General features: G+C 48.2%; 4 protein-coding genes and 1 long non-coding RNA gene across 21 annotated transcripts in view; 3 read left to right on the top strand and 2 right to left on the bottom strand.

Annotated features, from left to right (window-relative positions):
- Positions 1-1,116: 1,116 nt before the first annotated feature.
- Positions 1,117-7,024, top strand: LOC133472735 (endophilin-A1-like). 3 transcript variants are annotated; one of them, XM_061764022.1, is made up of 9 exons: positions 1,158-1,328; positions 2,542-2,769; positions 3,031-3,099; positions 3,185-3,401; positions 3,488-3,621; positions 3,696-3,854; positions 3,963-4,066; positions 4,132-4,262; positions 4,557-7,024. In XM_061764022.1, exons 2-9 carry the CDS (start codon positions 2,653-2,655, stop codon positions 4,751-4,753), a joined length of 1,128 nt encoding a protein of 375 aa, XP_061620006.1. In that variant the 5' UTR covers positions 1,158-1,328; positions 2,542-2,652; the 3' UTR covers positions 4,754-7,024. The 3 variants fall into 3 exon arrangements, with proteins under 3 accessions (XP_061620007.1, XP_061620006.1, XP_061620005.1); XM_061764023.1 differs by lacking the exon at positions 2,542-2,769 and having other exon boundaries at positions 1,117-1,328; XM_061764021.1 differs by having other exon boundaries at positions 1,161-3,099.
- A 956-nt stretch (positions 7,025-7,980) lies between these two features.
- Positions 7,981-12,099, top strand: LOC133472744 (acidic leucine-rich nuclear phosphoprotein 32 family member D-like). Of its 2 annotated transcripts, none has more exons than XM_061764045.1 (7): positions 7,981-8,136; positions 9,874-10,023; positions 10,105-10,227; positions 10,300-10,483; positions 10,565-10,665; positions 11,125-11,197; positions 11,314-12,099. In XM_061764045.1, exons 1-7 carry the CDS (start codon positions 8,083-8,085, stop codon positions 11,388-11,390), a joined length of 762 nt encoding a protein of 253 aa, XP_061620029.1. In that variant the 5' UTR covers positions 7,981-8,082; the 3' UTR covers positions 11,391-12,099. The 2 variants fall into 2 exon arrangements, with proteins under 2 accessions (XP_061620029.1, XP_061620028.1); XM_061764044.1 differs by having other exon boundaries at positions 11,311-12,099.
- Positions 11,586-17,068, bottom strand: LOC133472723 (coronin-2A-like). Of its 4 annotated transcripts, none has more exons than XM_061763990.1 (15): positions 16,932-17,068; positions 16,381-16,493; positions 15,251-15,451; positions 15,072-15,188; positions 14,850-14,999; positions 14,581-14,781; positions 14,405-14,521; positions 14,044-14,148; positions 13,841-13,937; positions 13,534-13,649; positions 13,377-13,467; positions 13,156-13,295; positions 12,873-13,034; positions 12,302-12,370; positions 11,586-12,205 (listed from the first exon to the last, which is right to left on the bottom strand). In XM_061763990.1, exons 1-15 carry the CDS (start codon positions 16,945-16,947, stop codon positions 12,140-12,142), a joined length of 1,761 nt encoding a protein of 586 aa, XP_061619974.1. In that variant the 5' UTR covers positions 16,948-17,068; the 3' UTR covers positions 11,586-12,139. The 4 variants fall into 4 exon arrangements, with proteins under 4 accessions (XP_061619974.1, XP_061619975.1, XP_061619976.1 ...); XM_061763991.1 differs by having other exon boundaries at positions 13,156-13,292; XM_061763992.1 differs by having other exon boundaries at positions 16,381-16,439; positions 16,932-17,027.
- Positions 15,334-20,047, top strand: part of LOC133472756 (uncharacterized) — an 8,994-nt gene continuing 4,280 nt past the window's right edge. For 2 of the 10 annotated variants that reach the window (XR_009786800.1, XR_009786797.1), the window contains exons 1-3: positions 15,513-17,234; positions 18,971-19,153; positions 19,668-19,755. This is a non-coding gene — a long non-coding RNA (uncharacterized LOC133472756). Of the gene's footprint in view, positions 15,473-15,508; positions 17,235-18,970; positions 19,154-19,667; positions 19,756-20,047 lie in introns of those variants that run through there. The other 8 variants (XR_009786805.1, XR_009786798.1, XR_009786801.1 and 5 more) reach the window with 8 other exon arrangements.
- LOC133472740 (uncharacterized) lies at positions 17,102-19,925 on the bottom strand. Of its 2 annotated transcripts, XR_009786795.1 has the most exons (11): positions 19,394-19,925; positions 19,207-19,272; positions 19,021-19,130; positions 18,598-18,733; positions 18,498-18,524; positions 18,350-18,429; positions 18,183-18,273; positions 18,020-18,091; positions 17,806-17,949; positions 17,522-17,721; positions 17,102-17,224 (listed from the first exon to the last, which is right to left on the bottom strand). XR_009786795.1 is itself a non-coding variant. In XM_061764036.1 (10 exons), exons 1-10 carry the CDS (start codon positions 19,416-19,418, stop codon positions 17,606-17,608), a joined length of 867 nt encoding a protein of 288 aa, XP_061620020.1. In that variant the 5' UTR covers positions 19,419-19,925; the 3' UTR covers positions 17,285-17,605. The 2 variants fall into 2 exon arrangements, 1 of the variants encoding a protein (XP_061620020.1); XM_061764036.1 differs by lacking the exon at positions 17,102-17,224 and having other exon boundaries at positions 17,285-17,721.

The raw sequence follows: 20,047 nt of genomic DNA, 5'->3' as shown, positions 1-20,047 counted from the left end.
AAACATGGCAACAATTACTTTTCCATAAAATGTAAAAGCATAGCTAGCCGGAAACGCTCAGAGAAGCAAATCCATGCCATCAGATTTTCAATCTGAATTACTAACACTGAAATTGTTTTTAAAATCAAAATATTAACTATCTTTTATCTTCACAAATTTAGCATTTAGTGTCATGTGAATTCAGTTGCAAGCCAGCATTGAGTGTATATTTCAACATCGTTGCATATTTTAACTTTTACTGTATTCCTCAACCTTTCGCGCACGCGCCGCACGTGACCAAGGGCGCTCCAACATGATTGGCTGTCGCTGGATGATGCTGTCTCGATTGCTTCGGCCTGGCTGTACCCGCAGTGACGTTACGGGCACGTGCACGAAAGGTTGAGCAATACACTGAAAGTTGAATTTGCAACTGAATGTTGAATTTGTGAAGCTGAAAAGGACATTGAATATTTTGATTGTAAAAAAAAAAAAAAATCTGTTCGTAATTCAGATTCAAAATCTGATGGCATGGATTTATACCACTTGGCCACGCGAGGGCGCCACAGTTCTGTCTCCATTCAAATGTGTCGCAGGTGTGAAATAATTCCACATTATGACGTATTCGTCTTCAACTGTTGTCTCAGTAGTAATGAAATATTTTTCCTATTACTTAGGGTAAAATCATGCTTGTATCGATGTAAATCATTAACAAATTGAAATACAGTATGAACAAGAAAATACGAACAAATGAAAAATATGTGCAAAGCAGTGAGCACAAATGCTTAGCAGAAAGTCCACAAGGGGGAGCCATTTCCCTTATTTCTTCCTTGTTCCTGATCGCATATAAACACCAATATCTACCTGTTAAAATAAGAATACCGACTATCCTTCAAAAGTTTAAAACTGTAAATATGACTTTAAATCTCCCAAAAGATGCATTGGTTAAAATGAGATTCCTTTACGTGTTCAAAAACAAAAAAAAAAAAAGAAACAATTCGATGGCGAAGTGAAAAAGTAAAATGCGTCGCACAAAGATCGTTTGTGTTAAGCAGATGACGGCTCGGCTGAAGCGCCGACAGAGAACCGTCAATTCACCACGTTGGCTAACTAAGCATCATTAGACGATCTTTGGCGGACCCTCCTCCTCCTCCTCCTCCTCCTCCTCCTCGCTCATCATTTCTGTCGACTGCAAAGCGAACGAAAGGCTGCTGCTTCTGTCCGTGCAATCCTCCTCCTCATCATCACGAGTGGACGAACCGTCGCCGCCTTTCCTTCGCATTCGTGTCCGTTTTGGAGCCGCGGTGATGTCCGTCGCGGGGTTGAAGAAGCAGTTCCACAAAGCCACGCAGGTACGTCGCCGTGCGCGCGCATCCTCGCCAGCAAACACGACGCGCCGGGCTGCCTCCAAACGCAGCATTCCAACACGTTCGTCGACATTTCCTCACGCTCTTGCAGTTTGTCAAACCGTTTTCAAAGAATGGGCGTGTGTGGATGCTGTCTTCTGGGTGGCTGGCACGCGCACGGTGGGATGTAATGTTACGTAACAGAAAGGTCTTTGAGACGGCGCCCGTGATTGGCTGTTGCCGCACACCACAGGGAATTCCCTCCATCCTCCATCACAGCATCTGTCTCTCGCCATCGTCCTCAACCCGGCCCATCCCGACCCAGGACGTCCATACTTCACCTTTGGCCGTGCCCAATGGTTTTGTGCGTCCCTGAACCCACCTGCGTCGTGATCCTGTTTGAGGTCTGCAAGTGGGACAAATCTCGGCCTGCGCGTGTTTGCGTGAACGTTAGTGCACGGCCGCCGCCGCCATCATCAGACACCGGAAACGTGACACCTCGATCACCTGAGTGAATCAAATATCAGGCGAGAGAAGCTGTACGGTCTTCACCCTGACTTCTTTTTTGTTACGTGCTTTTTTTCGTGAAGAAAAATAGCACTTTATTGTATCAAACCTCGCCTTTTAAAGCTATATGCACTCAACAGTCACAGATACTACAGTAGAGCACGTGGACGGCGACCCCAGTGGACAAAAGTAATAGCAAATAGTACATGGGATTGTATTTAATAATGCAAAATCAATTTTCCTTAGAATACCCAAGTATTTTAATTGATAGACTACTTGTTTCTAAGAATATTCCAAAACTGCAGCCCTACTTGTGAGTTGTTATGCCATCTCTTACGCCATATTATTGCCAAATGACTTTGTTGCCAGGTCACCATGGTTACCATCGTCCTGATGGTGCAGCGGGCTTTAATTTCACAGCAAGCCCAAAAGGCTTTTGTTTTGGCGGGCTCTTGAATGTAAGATACCAAAATACCCTCCAGCCTAATTACCTCCCCGCTACCCAGTGTTCAGAGGATGGTGTCGCCATGACAACGTGCGAGGGGCAAGCGAGTGCAACTCGCACTGTGGTTGGCTGGTTCAATAATTGATGGCCCTCGAGGGAATCACACGTGACGTTCGCGCGCGCGCGCGTGTGTTTGTGTGTTTGTGTGTTGACGTTTGCGTCGACTTGCCATTAAAGTTGACGGGGTGCTCATCTGTCGCCATATAGAAGATCTCTGCAGTCGTGTTTCCACTTCCTGTCTGAGTGCGTAGACGCGTCTGGAGCGAATGTGCACGCACGCACACACACGAGGCGGGAATCGTGGAATAACTTCCGGAGATGCTTATGCGGCGTGAGGAGTGCCCGAGGGCTGCGTCTCCATGGCAACTGCATCCTCCATCCTGTTTGCGCCTTGATGCTCTTTTGGGTCTTTGCCCTGCTCGTGTGGGAGGAGTCGTGAGTTTTGTTTGTACTCTCTCGTGAGCGAGCGCAGCTTCGTTATACTCTTCTTCACACTCTTCTTCAAGTTCTTCCTCACTCTTCACACGATTCTTCACGTTCCTTACACTCTTCTTCATGCTCTTCTCTATCCACACACTTTCCTTGACGCTTTTAATGCTCTTCTTCGCTCATCAGACTCTTCCTCACTCGCTTCACCCTCTTCGTGCTCTTCCTCACCCCGTTCATAAACTTCATCGCGCTCTTCTCCCTCGGCAGAAAGTCAGCGAGAAGGTGGGCGGCGCCGAAGGAACCAAGCTAGACGATGACTTTAAAGAAATGGAGAAGGTAAACGCGTTCACGTGATGATGAAGACGACGAGGAAGAGGATCGGACGGAAGCGTCTCCAGCGCTCGTGTGTGTGTCTCCTCAGAAAGTGGACGTGACAAGCCGAGCGGTTCTGGACATCATGACCAAAACCACCGAGTACTTGCAGCCCAACCCGGCCTCCAGAGCCAAACTCAGCATGATCAACACTGTGTCCAAAATCCGCGGCCAGGAGAAGGGTCCTGGGTACCCGCAGGCCGAGTCGGTCCTGGGAGACGCCATGTTGAAGTTCGGCCGGGAACTCGGGGACGACTCCTGCTTTGGTGAGGAGCCCGCTCTTCCTCGTCCGAGCCTCACGATCCTCCTCGCCGTCCTCATCCTCTTCAGCCGCTCGTCCTCCTCTGTCCAGGCCTGGCGCTGATGGACGCGGGCGAGGCGATGAAGGAGCTGGGCGAGGTGAAGGACGCTCTGGACATGGAGGTGAAGCAGAACTTCATCGACCCGCTGCAGAACCTCCATGACAAAGACCTAAAGGAGATCCAGGTGAGCGCTAGGAGACGGCCACAGGAGACCACAACCTACGCACGTGCGCTGTATCTCCTTCCTCTCCTCCTCAGCACCACCTGAAGAAGATGGAAGGTCGCCGCCTGGACTTCGACTACAAGAAGAAGCGTCAGGGCAAGGTGCAGGACGACGAAATCAAGCAAGCGCTGGAGAAGTTTGACGAGAGCAAGGAGATCGCCGAGCAGAGCATGTTCAACCTTCTGGAGAGCGATGTAAGACTTCGATAGGCCGTCACGGGTTAGGGAGGTGCATTTGGTACCTGGGACCAATTCTCGAAACCGTCAATACTCTTAGTAACCGTCAGTATACTTGCGTTGCAGATTGAGCAGGTGAGCCAGCTGGCGGCGCTGGTCCAGGCCCAGTTGGAGTACCACAGTCGCACGGCTCAGATCCTCCAGCAGCTCTCCGGCAAGATGGACGACAGGTACGCAACAACCGTGCGGTCGTCATCTTTGCTATTCTTCTGAAAGCCGACGTTCCAACCTTCAGGATAAAGCAAGTGTCCAGTAAGCCCAGGAAGGAGTTTGTTCCCAAACCGCGGATGACCTTGGAGCTGCTGCCACCCAGTGAGAGCCACAATGGCGGCCTCCACTCTGCAAAATCGCCCGGAAGATCACCAGGTACCAAAAGGAGCATGCCTTGGTACCTACCAACAGTGGCGTCCAAAACTATGGGCCCCCTTTCTCGAATTCCCATATTTTCAAATCATTTTCTAAACATTCAAGTGGGGAATCGGGGCAAAAAATAAGAATTGGAGAAGGGGGCCAATACTTTTTCACGACACTGTATAGATCCATCCACCTAGCTAGGTGCGAATGCGCCTACCAGGGTGCCCGCCTACCTAGTGACCTGCTGAGGTCAGGGAGTCAAGTCCCCCAACGGTGTATGTGCGTGCGTGCGTGCGTGCGTGGCAGCCCCGCTGGACCAGCCGTGCTGCCGGGCGCTCTACGACTTTGAGCCGGAGAACGACGGCGAGCTGGGCTTCAAGGAGGGCGACGTCATCACGCTGACCAATCAGATCGACGACAACTGGTACGAGGGGATGATCCACGGCCACTCGGGCTTCTTCCCCATCAACTACGTCGACATCCTGGTGCCGCTGCCGCATTAAGGCCCCGCCGCCCGCACGGCCATCGCCACGGTGCTGTTTTGGCATCCTCCTCCTCTTCTTCCTCCTCCTGCGTCTTCTTCTGCTTCGTGCGACTACGTCGACGTCGAGGCTGCGGGAGTCGAGGGGAAGAAGAGCGAGCAAATGACCACATGATGATGTTTGCTGGCTCAGAGCTCCGCGCCGCCGGGCAGCGCCGCTACCGAGTGGGGTCGCCCCCCTGTGTGTGTGTGTGTGCGTGCGTGCGTGTGTGCGTGCATGTCGTCTTGTTTGCGTCGTTCCTGTCAGGGCGCCGTCGCATGGCTCTCGCCTCGTCTTCTTTTCCTTCTTCTTACACCACTTCGGGCTGTTTGCATGAGCTAGCCCTTCTAGTCAAGCAGCAATGCATCATGGGATCACAGCAATAAGTTCAAAAGAAAAAGGTTGGCGGTGTCGGGCGGGCTTAGGGGGACACTTCCAAGTCGAGTGTTTTGTGTCGCGAGGCTGCTTGCTGACTTGCTTTCTTTTTTTATGTGGCTTTTGCATGCGGGACCGATTAATTGATTGATCGATCGATCGATCGATTGATCGGTGTTACATGTGTCACGAGGTCACCGTGGTGAATTGTGAGTGATTTAGTGGCAAGCGCAGCAGTCGCCGTGGCTTTATTAAACTTCACAAGTCGGCTGTATTCAACCCGAGCGGCAACGCAAAGCGCACGAGTGTACCGTGCCGCGCCGTACGTTCCCACGGCGAGGGCGCTCGGTGGCGACCGATGTGGTCGTCTTGTGCGCATGCCGGCGTCCTCCGCGTCCGCGAGAGGAACCGGAACAGTGTTCGGCCACCTTAACGGTTCTGTATTCACTGCCAGCGACGGTCGCTAATGGCGAAAGTGTTCACATACTGAGTGAGTATTTATCACAGCGGCGGGAAGGAGAAAAGTTCAAATACTCCCTCACTGTACTTATGTTAATTTGTTGTTGTTGTTCACTTCCTACATTGAAAACGCAGTAGTTATAACAACAAAGTCATAAGGTTGTCAAAACACTTATTACAATACTACAGTTACTTTTTCTCAACCTCCACAGAAGCCGACAGAACGTAAAATAAGATGCAAATAGAGATAAGGTCAACTTGAGATCCTGATTGATCGATCGATCGATCGATTGATTGATTGATTGAAGTCTCACGAGGGGACAGCAGTGACATTGAGGAACGCGAACCGGGAAGCAGAAAATGACGGCAGCGGCAGAATCGAACAGAGAATTGTTCCATGTTGTCGACTTTAAGAATGATTTGTGGCCTTGCGTCTTGTGCCAGCCTAAAAACCAGCAGCTTCGGGCCTTCAAAAATTGCCCATCTCATCGGAAAAAAAGAACTTAAGTGTATTTTTTTTCAGTTGTTATTCAGGAGCTCATTTCACATCTTTTGTACCTCAGTTCACAACGTGGGAGCAAGTTGTTTTGCGCTCATAAAAGTCGAGCTAATGCTAGCTAGTTTTCGCGATAGCATAAAAGTGGAGCCTACGCTTAAGGACACGTCAGTCTGTACTTTTTTACATCAGTTCAGCAAGTAAATCAGTACTTCTACGTTCACTGGAGTCTTTTTTCTTTAACACATGTACTTCGACTTAAGTGTAGATTGTGAGTACTTTAGCCGCCTCTGATTTAGCAAAGCACAAGGTGACATTTTGAAGAATGAGTGATCCTGCCATATGTAAAAACACAACCACTATCAATATGAACATCTTTTCACGGCGAGGGCAATAAGAATGGATATTCCAATAAACTAATCCACGTTTGTGGGCTGCATGCTTTGGTGGCCTGACGCTCTGTCCGAGAGCTTTTTCTTCATGTTGATTTTGTCTCCGTCGATGGCGATGTGTATTTTGTCCTCGGTGAGGGACCCGTGCGGCCTTCGCCGTCACGTCACGTCGCGCAGAGTGACGTACTTGAAGATGTGCGCTGCGGCATTTTGCCGGCTGGAGCAGAACCGGTGCGATCGTGTGACCTCGCTTTGCCTCGCGGCTGTACAAAATAGCCTCACGTCTAACCTGGTGTCTTCTGCCGAGCTACGCGTGTACCTTATTTATTGTATTTATTTATTCCTGTCTTATTTTAATTTTTTTTTTACACCTGTGGCGTACATTGGCGACGCGAGGTGGTCCACGCTAGCCAGTGTTACTAACTGTTGCTCTCCTCGTATTGGATGACAATGTTATAAAAGACCAATTTGTGTATATCTGCTTGTTGTGAACGAGACCTGCAATGTACTGACAATAAAGGATAAACACGACAGATGCTCACTATTTTTACTAAAGGCAGAAAGTCCCATTAAAGACCCTGTAATTTGAATTCGGAGATTTGTTTCTAAAAACACATGAGAAGATCATTTATGAAAGCGTGTAAAGACTTGAGAACTACGTAGGACTGGTTTTCCGGCTTCAGGTTCCATCACAAGAAGTATAGAAATATAGGGAAGAAAAAAGATCAATGCATTTGCAAAACAGTATTGGAAGGATAAATATACTGTACAATTTATTGTCATTAGACTGAAAATCCAATTGAATGTCGTGTAGTTTGGTCATATGTCCACCAGGGGCGCTGCTGAGACTTGTTTTCGTCTTCATGCGTTTCCCTCCTTTCCTCCGACACATTTACGTGCTCCCCAATCAGTCGGACATTTGTGACCTCTTGCAAGCTACGTAAAATCATCGTTTTCGACGAACGTGCACTCGGGAGAGGTTACGTGTGTGTGTTCGAGTACGCTAAAGAGACGTGTTTACTGAAGGAATAAGTAAACAACACCTACAAACCATTTCAAAGCAACAAAACAGCTGGGATACATGAATTCATAGGTTAAGCCACCGAATGTATTGTTTCTTAATCAGGTTAAGAAAACGGACGCTTAACGCTGAAATGCGTTCAAATAATTGACGTAGTACACGACATTTGGAGCAGTAAACGGCTGACCCACTTTTTCGTACGTAGCACTGAGGATAAAGTAAGACATGACTAGCACGATTACAGACCGGAACTGTAGTATTCATCATAAATTAAAATGAACGTGACCTGAAAGACACCGCCAACAAAAAGCGTGTGATGGTTTTTGAAATACGCATGAAAGCATTTCATCTCCATAAACATCAATTGATGAAGTTGTACTATTCTGTAACTTCATTTTAAATTACACTCCGAGCGCCGGAGTCAATTCGCTTTGAAAGTCTCCACCGGAAGTCATCTGTTTCTAACAAAAAGACTTCACACTCATCCGGCGTGTTTGGGACCAACGACGACCGCAGAGGAACAAGTTTTTCGAGCCCGAGACCCGAACTGAAGCCAAAACCGGAGGAAATGGACCTTAAGAAAATGCTTTTGCGAGAGCTGGACCAGCGGTCGCCGAAAGACGTAAGTAGACGCTTTTGCAGTTCAGTCCGTGGAAGAGACGTTGCGGCGTAAAAAAAAGAAGAAGAAGAAGAAGGGGAAAAACCGCACGCAGTGAGGCTGACGAGCACATGGCGCACTTCTTGCGGGTTCGGAAACGGTCCGAAATGAATGGAAACGTGCGAACGAGGGGGCAGATTGAGGCAGGCAGTCCGGAGCGGAGCGAATGGGGTTGAAACGGCCGAAAACTGCGTACTTTGGAAACCGAGGTCTTTCGTCAGTGACCCGGCCGAGCAGACACATGGCGCCATGTTCTTTATTGTGTTTGGCGTGTGTGCTACGCGCGTCTGGGTTTGGGTCAACTTTTTCTCCCCAATAAAGTCAACTTGTGCGTCGGCGTGTCGAGGACCTGACTTATGCTCCATTTTGTCATTTCAATTCTGTAATATATATGAAGCCGGTCGGCGTAAACGCACATGTGCTCGAAACATCAATAGCAGAGAAGTTGAACGACTTGCTCTATTAGTCGCAAACTAAACGAACCGTCGCATATTTAGTTCCTATTTAGTTTTTTTCCCCCCTTCTTTATCCACCGTGACGCGTTTATAAGGCTGGTGCGTTCCAGGTATTAGTCGGAGCCCGGGTTCGCATCGCGTTTAGGGCGCGCGACGAGCGGGGTGCTAACGTTAGCTGCTACTAGCCGAAAGCTACTTCGTTGAGCCTTCGACGTGACTTCTTTTTGTTTCTGAGCTCAGCGTCAACCCTCCTGTCTTCCTCCAACTCTCTTTGTACACTACGCTTGACCTAAATGTTAGCTAGCACAGCAACGCACTTTCGGCTTGTCCCAACATGTATTATACAGTCTTACGATTTGAATTGATAACGTTTTCATGAAGAAAAACAACTACTTGCTATGGGCCCTCACTAAAAGAGCATAATTTGAGGCATTCTTAACTCCAGGTAACCACGAAGGTTGGACGGTATCGCGGTATACCGTGCCGTCAAAAATGACACGATACCGTGCATTTTTAGTACTGCTTCTTCTGCACAGTTCGGTGTGTGCTCGCGTCATGCTGTTTTAGTCAGTCTAGTAGAATGTTCTTATGGAAAGAACTAAGCTCACTTTGGTAGACCGGAGCGTTTTTCTTAATTTACACAACAGTGCAGCAAACACGGAGGGACATCACCTCAATCTGCTATGGAAAATAAAAGTCTAAGCCACAATAGTTTACAACTCCGATTTCAATGGTAAGTCTATTATTTTGACACTAAAACAAATAATTAAACATTGTACAGCATATTTACCAAAATGTTTGCCCAAAACACAGAATTTCTTTGAACAAAGGTCGGTATGGAGATATTTCATGCAAGTATAGTACTGACGTCAGAATTTTGAGATTGTGGTAACGCTTGGCAGAGGTACCCGTGCTCATTATAATGTCCCGGATGGGTAGATAGGGACTTTATAGTTTCAGACCAGGATGTAAAGGTTCGAGATCTTCCCATTTTGCCAATCTGACGGCCTTTTATATATGCTGCCTCAAACCTAATCTCATTCTCCTAACTGTAACCTCCATGAGATTTGAGTCATCCGGGGAAACAGTTCTGTCACTTTATTTCAGTGTTTTGAGTCACTTGGTATCATGCACATATTGCTTGAAGGTCCGCCCTGAATTTGCCAAAGTTGATAAAAGAATCAAAGGTGAGTTTCTAAAGTCCTCCGGACAACTTCACCCAGTCCGTTGGTTAAACTGCACTTAGGTCAAGGAGCTGATTCTGGACAACAGTCAGACCAGTGATGGGAGAATTGAAGGTATCACAGAAGAGTTCTGCAATCTGGAGACGTTGAGCCTCATCAATGTCCAGCTGACCACTCTAGCAGATATTCCCAGACTGGAGAAGCTGAAGAAGGTGGGTACTCGTACACGTGTTTGTTCTCAGCCACAGTGTTGTCCAAAGCAGAAAAACTTGAGTGTATTTGATTCCTTGCAGTTGGGGCTGAGCGACAACAGGATATCGGGGGGTCTGGAGGTTCTGGCCGAGCGGCTGAAGAACTTGACGCATCTTCACCTCAGCGGCAACAAGTTTAAAGACATCAGCACCCTGGAACCACTGGTAGGTCCGGCGAGGCAGCTAAATCAGATGTGAAATGACACCATTATTAAAACTGCACATTCCCCCCGCCAGAAAAACCTGCCTGAGTTGAAGAGTCTGGATCTCTTCAACTGCGAGGTGACCAACCTGGCCGACTACAGAGAGTCCATCTTCAAGCTGCTCCCCAACCTCACCTACCTGGACGGCTTGGACATCGACAACTGCGAGGCGTCCGACTCTGAGGGCGAGGTGGACGGAGCCGAGGACGACGACGAAGGTGCGGCTTTTGGTCCTCGTCTCCGGCAACTCTGCCGCCTTTGGCACACTCAGACAGTCCTTTTGTTTTTTTAAATTCCAGGCTGCGACTCGGAAGACTTTGAGGATGAAGAGGAGGAGGACGAAGAGGACATCGTGGCAATAGAGGATGATGACGAAGACGATGACAGCGGGGATGATGAGGTGAATGTAACGCAACACTCACTCTCACATTGGAAACTCATCTCTTAGTAGTGCTGCAAATTTCCTGTCAATTTGGACGGTGAAGCTGGGCTATTTTGGAACTAATAAGCATAATTTATATCTTTAAAAATTCTCGTAAGAAGACATTGCAAAATACAAATAAAAATAGGGATGTCCCATTTGGATCAGCGCAGCATTTTGAATATAAATTTAAATATATAATGAATAAAATCAAATAAAAAATGCACATATGTAGTCCACAGTATATACTTAACGTAGCAGTAATTTAATAATAGTAATTTATATCGGGTTATTCGGTGAGAGCCATTGGCAGCTCGTGGATGAATGCTTATCACGCGTTTGTTTTTTGTTTGTTCGGTAAAGCGATTGAAAGTGCGCCGGCGGCTTTGAAAATTGTTGGAATTCTTAAACCGTATTTCTGACGTCCTGTCTCGGCAGGACGGACACGTCAACGGAGATGTTGACAGTGATGAAGACGTGGACGATGAAGAGGACGACGAGGACGAGGACGGTGCGCAACCTCGCCCCAACACGCACACTTCCATTAAGTGGATCGATGTTCATGTGTGTATATATATATGTGTGTGTATTTTATTTTTTTTGACGGGCATTTTGTTGTGACAGCAGACGACGGCTCGTCTCCCGCCAAAGGAGAGAAGAGGAAGAGGGACCATGAAGATGAAGACGACAAAGATGACGATTAGTAATTCCTGACATCTCTCGTTCTCTCGCCAACTCCCGGGCTGCATTCCATTTCTCCAACTGGTACCCTCCCACTGACGCCACACGTCACTATTTTTTTGTGTTTGTGTGCGTGTGTTTTTTTTTTTTGTCTCCCCATAACTGACATTGAAACTTAAGTTCACCTTAAAAGTTTGAGAAGACATCATGTGGTTCAGTTTTGTATCGACGATGTCGCTGACGTCATCCCAAAGTTTCTCAGGACCTAAAGCTCCGACTCTTATCGGCATCAAGTTAAACGCATCTCAAGAAGGTCGTTAAGTGTTTTCGTCACTAATTCCTAGAACAGTCATTTTTATACTTAGTTGAGATAAGTATGCAATGCCAGAGGAGGTAATTGCACCCAAACGTCCCCCAACAAACCAACCCAAGATGTCATCAACCCCACAGAGTGCTCAGGGCAAAATGTTTCCAGTCTATTTGATCTTTTTTCTTTTTCGTCTTTGTTTACACTGACTAGGTTTATTTTATTATTATTTTTTTTTTGTACTTTCTGTAAGTTAAAGGAAAAAAACTACCAAAAAAACAAAACAAACTAAAATGGACTTTGTAAATAAAATCTTAACATTTTGCTTTTTGCTGTCTCATATCTGGATTGATTTCCTGGAGCTTCGCCAGCCCCTCAAAGGAGTTGAACACAAGAAGTGCACAAATAAAGTGGGTTGTTCCTTTTATTGTTGTGGTTTGTGCTGAAAAGCGAGCGTGTCAGCTGTCACCGCGTCGCGCTCGGGTTGTTGTTGGTTTGTCTGACTTCCTGTTCTAGCTCGGCGATCCTCACCTGTCAGGTGGCAAGAAGAGGCACATTAGTGGGCAGCTAAACCGTGCGGTCGTTACGATGGCACCAAGATGGACGCCAGGGACCGCGTGTACTGACGTCTTTTTGGTCGAGTATTTCACGGAGACCTCGGATCTCTTCTTGCTGTTTGTAGAATGCTTCACGGAGCTGAGGGGGGGCGGGGAGGGTGTCAGATTCTAAACTGTTTATCCACTAGGGGGGCAATTAAAGTGCGACATTCTTTGATCATATGCGGGTTTTTCCCGGCTCAAATTTAGCAGCAGTGGAACTATTCTGCTCATTAGCATGTGTACATAGGGCGTGCCTCCACAAGTTCAAACATAGTTTTTCTGTAAGGTATTTGCATGTATTGTTGGTGTTTGTTTTTCGTAATGCACTTGTCGGCATCTCAGCATGACAAATACGAGCTGCTTTTATGGGACGTTTCTGAAAAGTCAAAACCACAAGAATTTATGATTTTTATTTTCCGGGGTAATCAAATTTTCTTGGTTACAAAAGAAACTTTTGAAGAGCCTTGAACCCATTTGCACATTTGCAGCTGGAAAGAAAAATGGTCACTCTTTTTCTAAATGTATTATTAATTTTTTGGGTTGGTGGAGATTTTACGACACAAACTCCGATTGTTTGTGATATAGTGTCGGCCTGTTACCTCATCCTGTGTGGTGGGCGGCGGCCTCTCCGCAGGCTCGCAGCAGTGGGGCGTGATGTCGTACGTCCACAGCTGTGACTCATCTGACTGCCAGCCCGACAGCACGTCTGTGTGTCTGTGATATTTGGCATCCTGGTAGGCCAGCTGTTCCTGTAGGAAGTTCTAGTCAACAACAAAAAAAGAGAAGTTTTGTTAGGGTAGCGTATTTGCCCACGATGCCAATGATATAATGGGATGTAGTGTACCGCTTGTTACGCCAAGAATTCCCACCCCGAGTTAGTACCTTCTCCATGAGGCCCGCGGTCGAGCGGGGCAGTGCTTCTGTGGTCGGCCCCTTGGGGTACCAGCTCCTCCCAGCAAGGCTTTCTGGGTAAGGGTTGACCACTCGAATGCCAGGATGTAGAGACATCAAGACTGGGCCTGCTGGAGCCACACGAGGAGTTTCTGCTGAGTCAATGTGGGAAAACCACTGTCCTCCGTGTTGGCTCGGGATGGGTCACTGACCCCTGTTGATTCCTGTCAGCCACTCTTGAGCCGTCATGGCGGCCCGGTTTCCCGCTGTCATTGGATACAGATCCTCGTGGAATGTCGCCGACTGACGGAGCAGACAAAACATTTGATGCTTTCTACATTTGCAACTGAGCTCGTGAGATAGACCAACCTTCTTGCGCGGTACAATCATGGACAGCGGCTCCACCAGGCCTTTGACGGCGATCAGGCGATAGAATCGGAATATCTCGCAGATGTTGACGTCCAGGCCACGCTTTGGCATCACCGCTGCGCTGCCACGGAGGTTATGTTAGCGTAGCACAAATGAAATCATCAGCCCTTTGCAAATTCTTAAACTGAGTTCTGCCACTGATGATTTGGTTAGGCTTTGTTTTTGGAGGGTAGCCAACTGATCTAAAGACTGTCTTGAATAGTTTGAACTTTGAATTAGTCTTGGCTGGTGTTGGTCCGTATCTCACCGAGTCCTTTGTGAGGCAGCGGGGACCTAAACTCTGTCAGGAAGCTGATGTAAGGTTTCTCCGAACTCAGCTCGTAGTACCTGATGTTCCCATCACCCTGCAGCACACTTACTTTAGCTGACATTCTACTATTGGTCTGCAATGATGATGAAACGCTATAGAAGCATTGTAAGGCATGTATTGATGGAAATGGATGCGCTGACCTTCCCAGCCAGGTAAAGCATGTCAGTGTCTGGATCAAAGAACGGGAAGAGAACTCCTGCAGAACCGTCCAGATCTTCTTCGTACAGAGGCTCCGACAAGTCATCCTGCTCACAAAAAAAACCAAAAACAAGATGCTGCTGCTTCCTTCCTGTCTTTTAGTGCAATCATACACTACTCTGTCCTCGTCAGGGATATACAGCTTTCGGGTGAAGCTTCAGGATCAATCTAAAATGAGGTTATGTCCTTTACAGGAGACCTTAATTTCACATTCTCTAAGGTTTTGAATGTACTTGTCCAGCTGTTCAATGTTGACGTACCTTTGGCCTAACTTTCTACTCTCTAAAAAGGAACTGAAGTTACCGGGTCCCAGAGGACGATCTGTCTGTGGTTCCAGAGCGAGCAACCGGTGCTCAGCAGCATCTTCAAACCTCCGATGTACACAACCTTGTTGGCCCTGTGATATTTGTTGCAGGACACCTGCGGCACCAGCACACAAGGTCACGTGTTGTCTCCAGTCTCTCAACACAAAAACACACCTGGAGAATCCTTCCTGTGCGGGGGTCCAGCACTCGAACGCGCCTGTCTTTGGACGCAACCGCCAGCCGGTTTCCTTCCAGGTTGAAGCTGACGGACAGCAGCAACATCTCTGACGGGAAGCGGTGGTGGACTGGCGCCATGACCACACGCACCGGACACCTGAGCAGCGCCCCGTCCTGGGACACGTCCCACAGGAGGACCTGGAGCCGAGACATAAGATTTCTTCTGGAATGATTTCCAAGACCGCTGCCTTTATTTGGGACCTAACCTTGTAGTCGTAGGCCGAGCTCAGTAGGAGGTTCTCAGCAGTCGGATGCCACTCGATCAGCCCTACCCTCCTGGAGTGACCAATCAGAGTCTTCCTGGCCTGGGTGAGGTTTCGTTCGACACCACAGCGCGGAATGTCCCAGATCTTTACCTGTACAGTCACACGTTCAGCCATGAGCGCCAGTAGAACCAGAATGGAAGACAGAACGTGATCTGCAAACACCGTGCAGTCCTCAGAACACGAGGCGATACAGCTGTCATCGAACGGGTTCCACTTGATGTCAACAACCTGAGCCCTGTGACCGCACACCCTCGGATGCTGAGGGTCCACTCTGCCTGTCTGGAAGGTGGAAAGTCAAACATTTCCTTTTGTCAGGCTAGTCATGATGATAGTGTGCCTACATGATGGATGGGCAGCACCAGGAAGGACCCGCCCCCGGCGCACTCTGTCACCATGGCGATGAAACAAGGATTGACAGAGCAGTACTGGTTGTCATGGACGCCACGTGTGATGGGAACGCCGTCGAAGCCGTGCTCCCTGCTGGATGCTTTCCCGAAGATGTGGCGGAACTTGGAGCAGTGGAAGGACGAGCGCCACGACATCTGCAGGAGACGAACGGAGAAGTGCGTGTGTGTGTTTTTCGAGATGAACAACTCTCAACGCTTGCTCGCTGTGGTGGGAGTCATAGATCAAATTCTGCTTCAGGCCCTAAAGCTAGGGCCAGCACTCTGTGTGCGTGCCGAAGTCAATGTGCTGCATGATCAGGTCAAATCAATAATGCAAACGTCAGTATTGGGTTTAATATTCTCATCAATAATAAATCAATACACGTGCACGCAAAGTGACAAATTGGTCATCTCCAACAGATCACTTCTTGTTAAATAGTAATAAGTGACATTTGAACTTCCTATTTAGCAGGTGGGGGAGGAAAGCAAGACAGGAAGATACACACTTGCCGCTTCAAAGCCCGCACCGAAATGAGGTTTTTGTACGTTAGCGAAGTCAGAGTACGCAACAATATAACATTGACGTATCGCATTGTTTCCTTGTTGCGCTAAGGCTCGTTTCACTATTGTGCTAATGTCGCTAAAGCTAAGTGACAGGGTCACCTCCTAATTCACAGAAACACTCAAATTTAGTTGCCAAACACAGCGTGAGAAACTTTATTTCTTACAATTCCCAATGGATGTACCTTCCGAATAAGCAAATGAAAGAGGGAGGTGGCTGGCAAAGTCGAAGGCTGCAGTGAAAATTGAGTAACATTGTCCAGGTTAGGATTTGGGGCCCAGTTAATATGGTTCTCTCCATACAAGGGGGAATGTTTATGACACAAATAGAGAGTGGCTGGATCCAAGAGCAGTCGGAGGCAGATGTGAAAGAATGGATAGTTTATTGATGAAAGGTAACGGCGGTGGGGAGGACAGGCGGCTGGCTTGGCGGCAGAAATAACGTGGATCAGAAACACGGGGAACAAAAACACTGGAACCAGGAGACAGGAATCAAAAAGGGAACGATGAATAGGGTGACTTACGGGAGGTAAATGGGCCGTGGTACCACTGAAAGTAACTGCAATACTTCGGCGAGGATTTCCTGGAACAGGCAGGTTTATATACCGGTGGTGATAAAGCTGATTGGAGACAGGTGCTGAAAACAGAGAAAGGAGGGGGGAGAGAGAGAACGCAAAGCGCCCTCTCGGCTACAATAATGGAACTGCAGGCAGTATATGACAGTTTAGCTGAAAAGGGAAATGTTTGTTTGGGTGTGTCCAGAGGTGTGCGACATCACGAGACAACTATCAAGGGGATGGAAATTTGCCATACAGACATCAATGATTGTCATGTCGCGCTATTACACAATAGAAAATGTAAATATGCCGCCCCGTACCGCCGCACATATCGCACATGCCAGAAACCACAACTGACTTAAACCGTAATGACCGTGTGACAAAGCTACAGATGAGCGTCGCACGAAGACTGCAAATGAGGGGAACAGCATGTCGCTTATTGTGTCATCAGGTGATCTCGGTAGGATGTCATTGATTCGAGCGGTATAACAGCCCCGCTGTTCATACTCTTTTCTTACCTCTTGACACAGTCATGTAGCGTGGACACCTGGCAACACCGAGATGACAGCTGGAACAACCCTCGGATGAAAGCTGGTCTCAAGTCTCAAGTAGGAAGTACTGCGTCCCGCTGACTGTTGACAGCCGCATCGCCTCGCCTCCTGATCTGGGACGTCCTGCCTCCCCAGGCACATGAGCCTGGGGGGGGGGGGGGGTTATGCACGGCTGCCCGCGCACAAATGCGCCGCAACATACGACACCGCCGCCAGACACGCTGAGGTGGCCTGTCGATGACAACTTCAGCCTCCGCTTGCTGCAAAAAGGTGATAGCTGCCTTTCACACAAATCTTTTTTCGGACCCGTCCTACCTCAACTAACTAACAGAGTCCCTTTGAAATCGTTTACTGTAATATAAAACAAAAGAGAAGTGTTTTCCAACCTTTATTGAGCCAAATATCACGGCACGTGACAAAACCCCCACATACTGATGTAACGATGATATTGTCTTGTTTGACTCAAATTTATTACTGAGTGTGAAATCTGGGCCCGTTTCATTAAACACAAAGCTATTATTCTGTTGTATGACTGGCAACAGGTAGATCAGTTGTACCTTCTAGTGGAAAAGCATTTAAATGTTCCCCTTGTCACTATATGTCGCTGGCATAGACAGATGAATGAAAAGCCTCCTCAAAGCTCAGTCCAAATAGGAAGCAGAAGAGGAGGACGAGGAAGTTCCTGGGGAAGCGAAGAGCGGTTTCAACCGCAATGGCTCATTCAGGTCCTTTTCAGCTAACAAGCCGCTGGAACCAGCTGGAGAGAGAGCATTAACCACACAATGTTATTTCCACACAAATCCCTTAAGAATTCAAATGTAAAACACATGTGGGGTCTCACGTGGGCTGCTGTCAGCTTTGTCACGCTCCTCCTGAGCGGCGTCCGATGGATCAGACTTCTCGAGCGAGTCGTCGAGGATCGCCGGGTAGGAGTCTCCGATGTCGGAAGCCTTCGAGTGGTTTACGTGCGCCGCCTCTTGCGGTGCTGCAAAAGCCAGGTACAGTCAAGAGTTCCGTCACACCTTAGTTTGAGTTGAAAAGAACACAAACGGTACCGTGCTCCTCTGATTGTGGAGCCGTGCCGTTGGCCGCTGGAGATGTGGAACGGTCACAGGGAGTCGCTTGGCCTTTTGGGGTCATAGCATTTGTCAGCATGTGCACCAGTACCCAGTCAGCACTGGCGCCAGCGCTGTGTAAAAAGGCTATTGAAGAGCACACCTTGGTTATCCAGGGAGAAGGCCTCAAAGTCGCCTGCAGGCCCCCCCCCGTGATTGCCAGGAGCCGGACGTTGGAGGTCAAACGAGTACGTCTGCAAGGAACATTTAACAACGAGAAGCTCGCCTATCCTTCCTCTCAGTTGAGGCGTGCCAAAGTGCCGCTCTTACCCGGGACGCCTTCCTCAGCAGGTAGAGGATGACGAGAAGGATGATGATCACCAGGAGCAGCAGCACCAGGAGGATGTAACCTAAAGAACGAGGGCGGCATCTTGTCAAGGGTCCGAACAGAACATCTTCAACATCACACCATTCTTACCCCAGGAATCATGGCCGCCCACGGGTGCTGAAAGAGACAACCCTCGTCAGTAATACTTTCCACTTGTTCCTGGCATTGGTGAATGCCATTGTGACTTTACCCGCCGCTGTTGTGACACTCGGAGCTGTTGTGGAAACCAGGTCCTCCTCCGCTGGCGTTGTGGGCTTCCGCTCACTGGGATCATGGAGTTCGTGGCTCACTGTTGTGGTTGGTCCTTCGGTCCCGGCTGTTTGTGCCTATTCAATGAGTTTTCATTACTGTTTCCATGACAACAAGCTTTAAACAAAGCATCTTTCAACAGATGTGTGTTTAAATTCAGAAAACTGAAAAGATCTTACTTAATTAGCACAATTGCGTAATCGTTTTAAAAAATCCAGTGCAGTACATTTTTAATTACGGTGAATCTTTTAGAATGAGACTGTATTTGAATGCATGTTATTATGTTTTTTTTTTTTTTTTCGATGCTACTAAAGTTGGAGAGGCACTGGCTTGGAACAAGAATGAAGGTGGAGCTCAGCCGCACCGTTGCAGTTGACGGCACACCGGGTTGATTTGGGGACGTCCGGTTGTGATGGTACAGCGCCGTTGGGGTTGAGGTGTCCATGGGGGGGGTCCCCAACGTAGAGAGAGCATCTGGAGCAAACATGAAGGAGAAGGTGAGATGTGGACTGGCAGGAAGACGAATATTTCAACTCCATTTTGTCTGTACCTGACGTGCGGTTCCTCGATGTTGCGGTTTGGTTTTGTCCTCGGCATACAGAAGCTGCCGCTAAAACTGAACAGATCAAAGTATGAAGCACACTGCATCTAGAGACTTAATTTGACTTTCCACGGGAAGGATCCGTACGGTTGTTGGAGGCCATTCCCCAACAAATAAGATCCGCCGCTGCACCCACCGAGGAAGAAGAATCGAGGGCTCATCTTCGTTGCAGTTGAACCAAGATATCGTGCAACCTTCCCAGAAAGCTCCTCTGCCCGTTTAATAGCTTATATTTTGACTCACACGACGCTCGCAGCGCGCTTTCGGTCTCACTTTCAGGAAGTGAGCTAAGGCTGCAAAGACACAGGATGTAGTTGCTCGTTCTGCTCACTGATCGCACCAACATGAGATCATTTCCTTTAGTCTAAAACCAGCGCTTGAAATCAATTAAGTCAATTTCATTCATATAGGACCATGGGCGGATCTTTCTAGGTTCCTTCCCTCACCTATGGTCCCAAGCCGTGGGTCATGACCAAAAGAACAAGATCGTGGATACAAGTGAGTGAAAGGAGTTTCCCCTGCAGGTTTCCTGGGGTCTACCTTAGAGAAGCTTGGTCATCTGGGAGGGGCTCAGAGATGCCCACCAAAGCCCGTTGAGATGCCCGGGGCCACAGCCCCCTCCCCTGTATTTGGCGGCCTCGCCGAGCCTCATGGTAGTCCGCCCCTGTGCACCGCCAATTCACAACAGAAGTTATATTCTCAGCTAAACTAAAATATTGGGGCAAGACACAAATGGGATATGAAAGCAGAAGTTGTTCACACCAAACTTATCCAAGGAGGCCCAGAAAAG

Source organism: Phyllopteryx taeniolatus, chromosome 23 (assembly GCF_024500385.1).
Source record: "Phyllopteryx taeniolatus isolate TA_2022b chromosome 23, UOR_Ptae_1.2, whole genome shotgun sequence".
NCBI classification, from domain to species: domain Eukaryota; kingdom Metazoa; phylum Chordata; class Actinopteri; order Syngnathiformes; family Syngnathidae; genus Phyllopteryx; species Phyllopteryx taeniolatus.
Note: the sequence above shows the minus strand (reverse complement) of the source record. Positions and strands in the feature narration are given on the sequence as shown.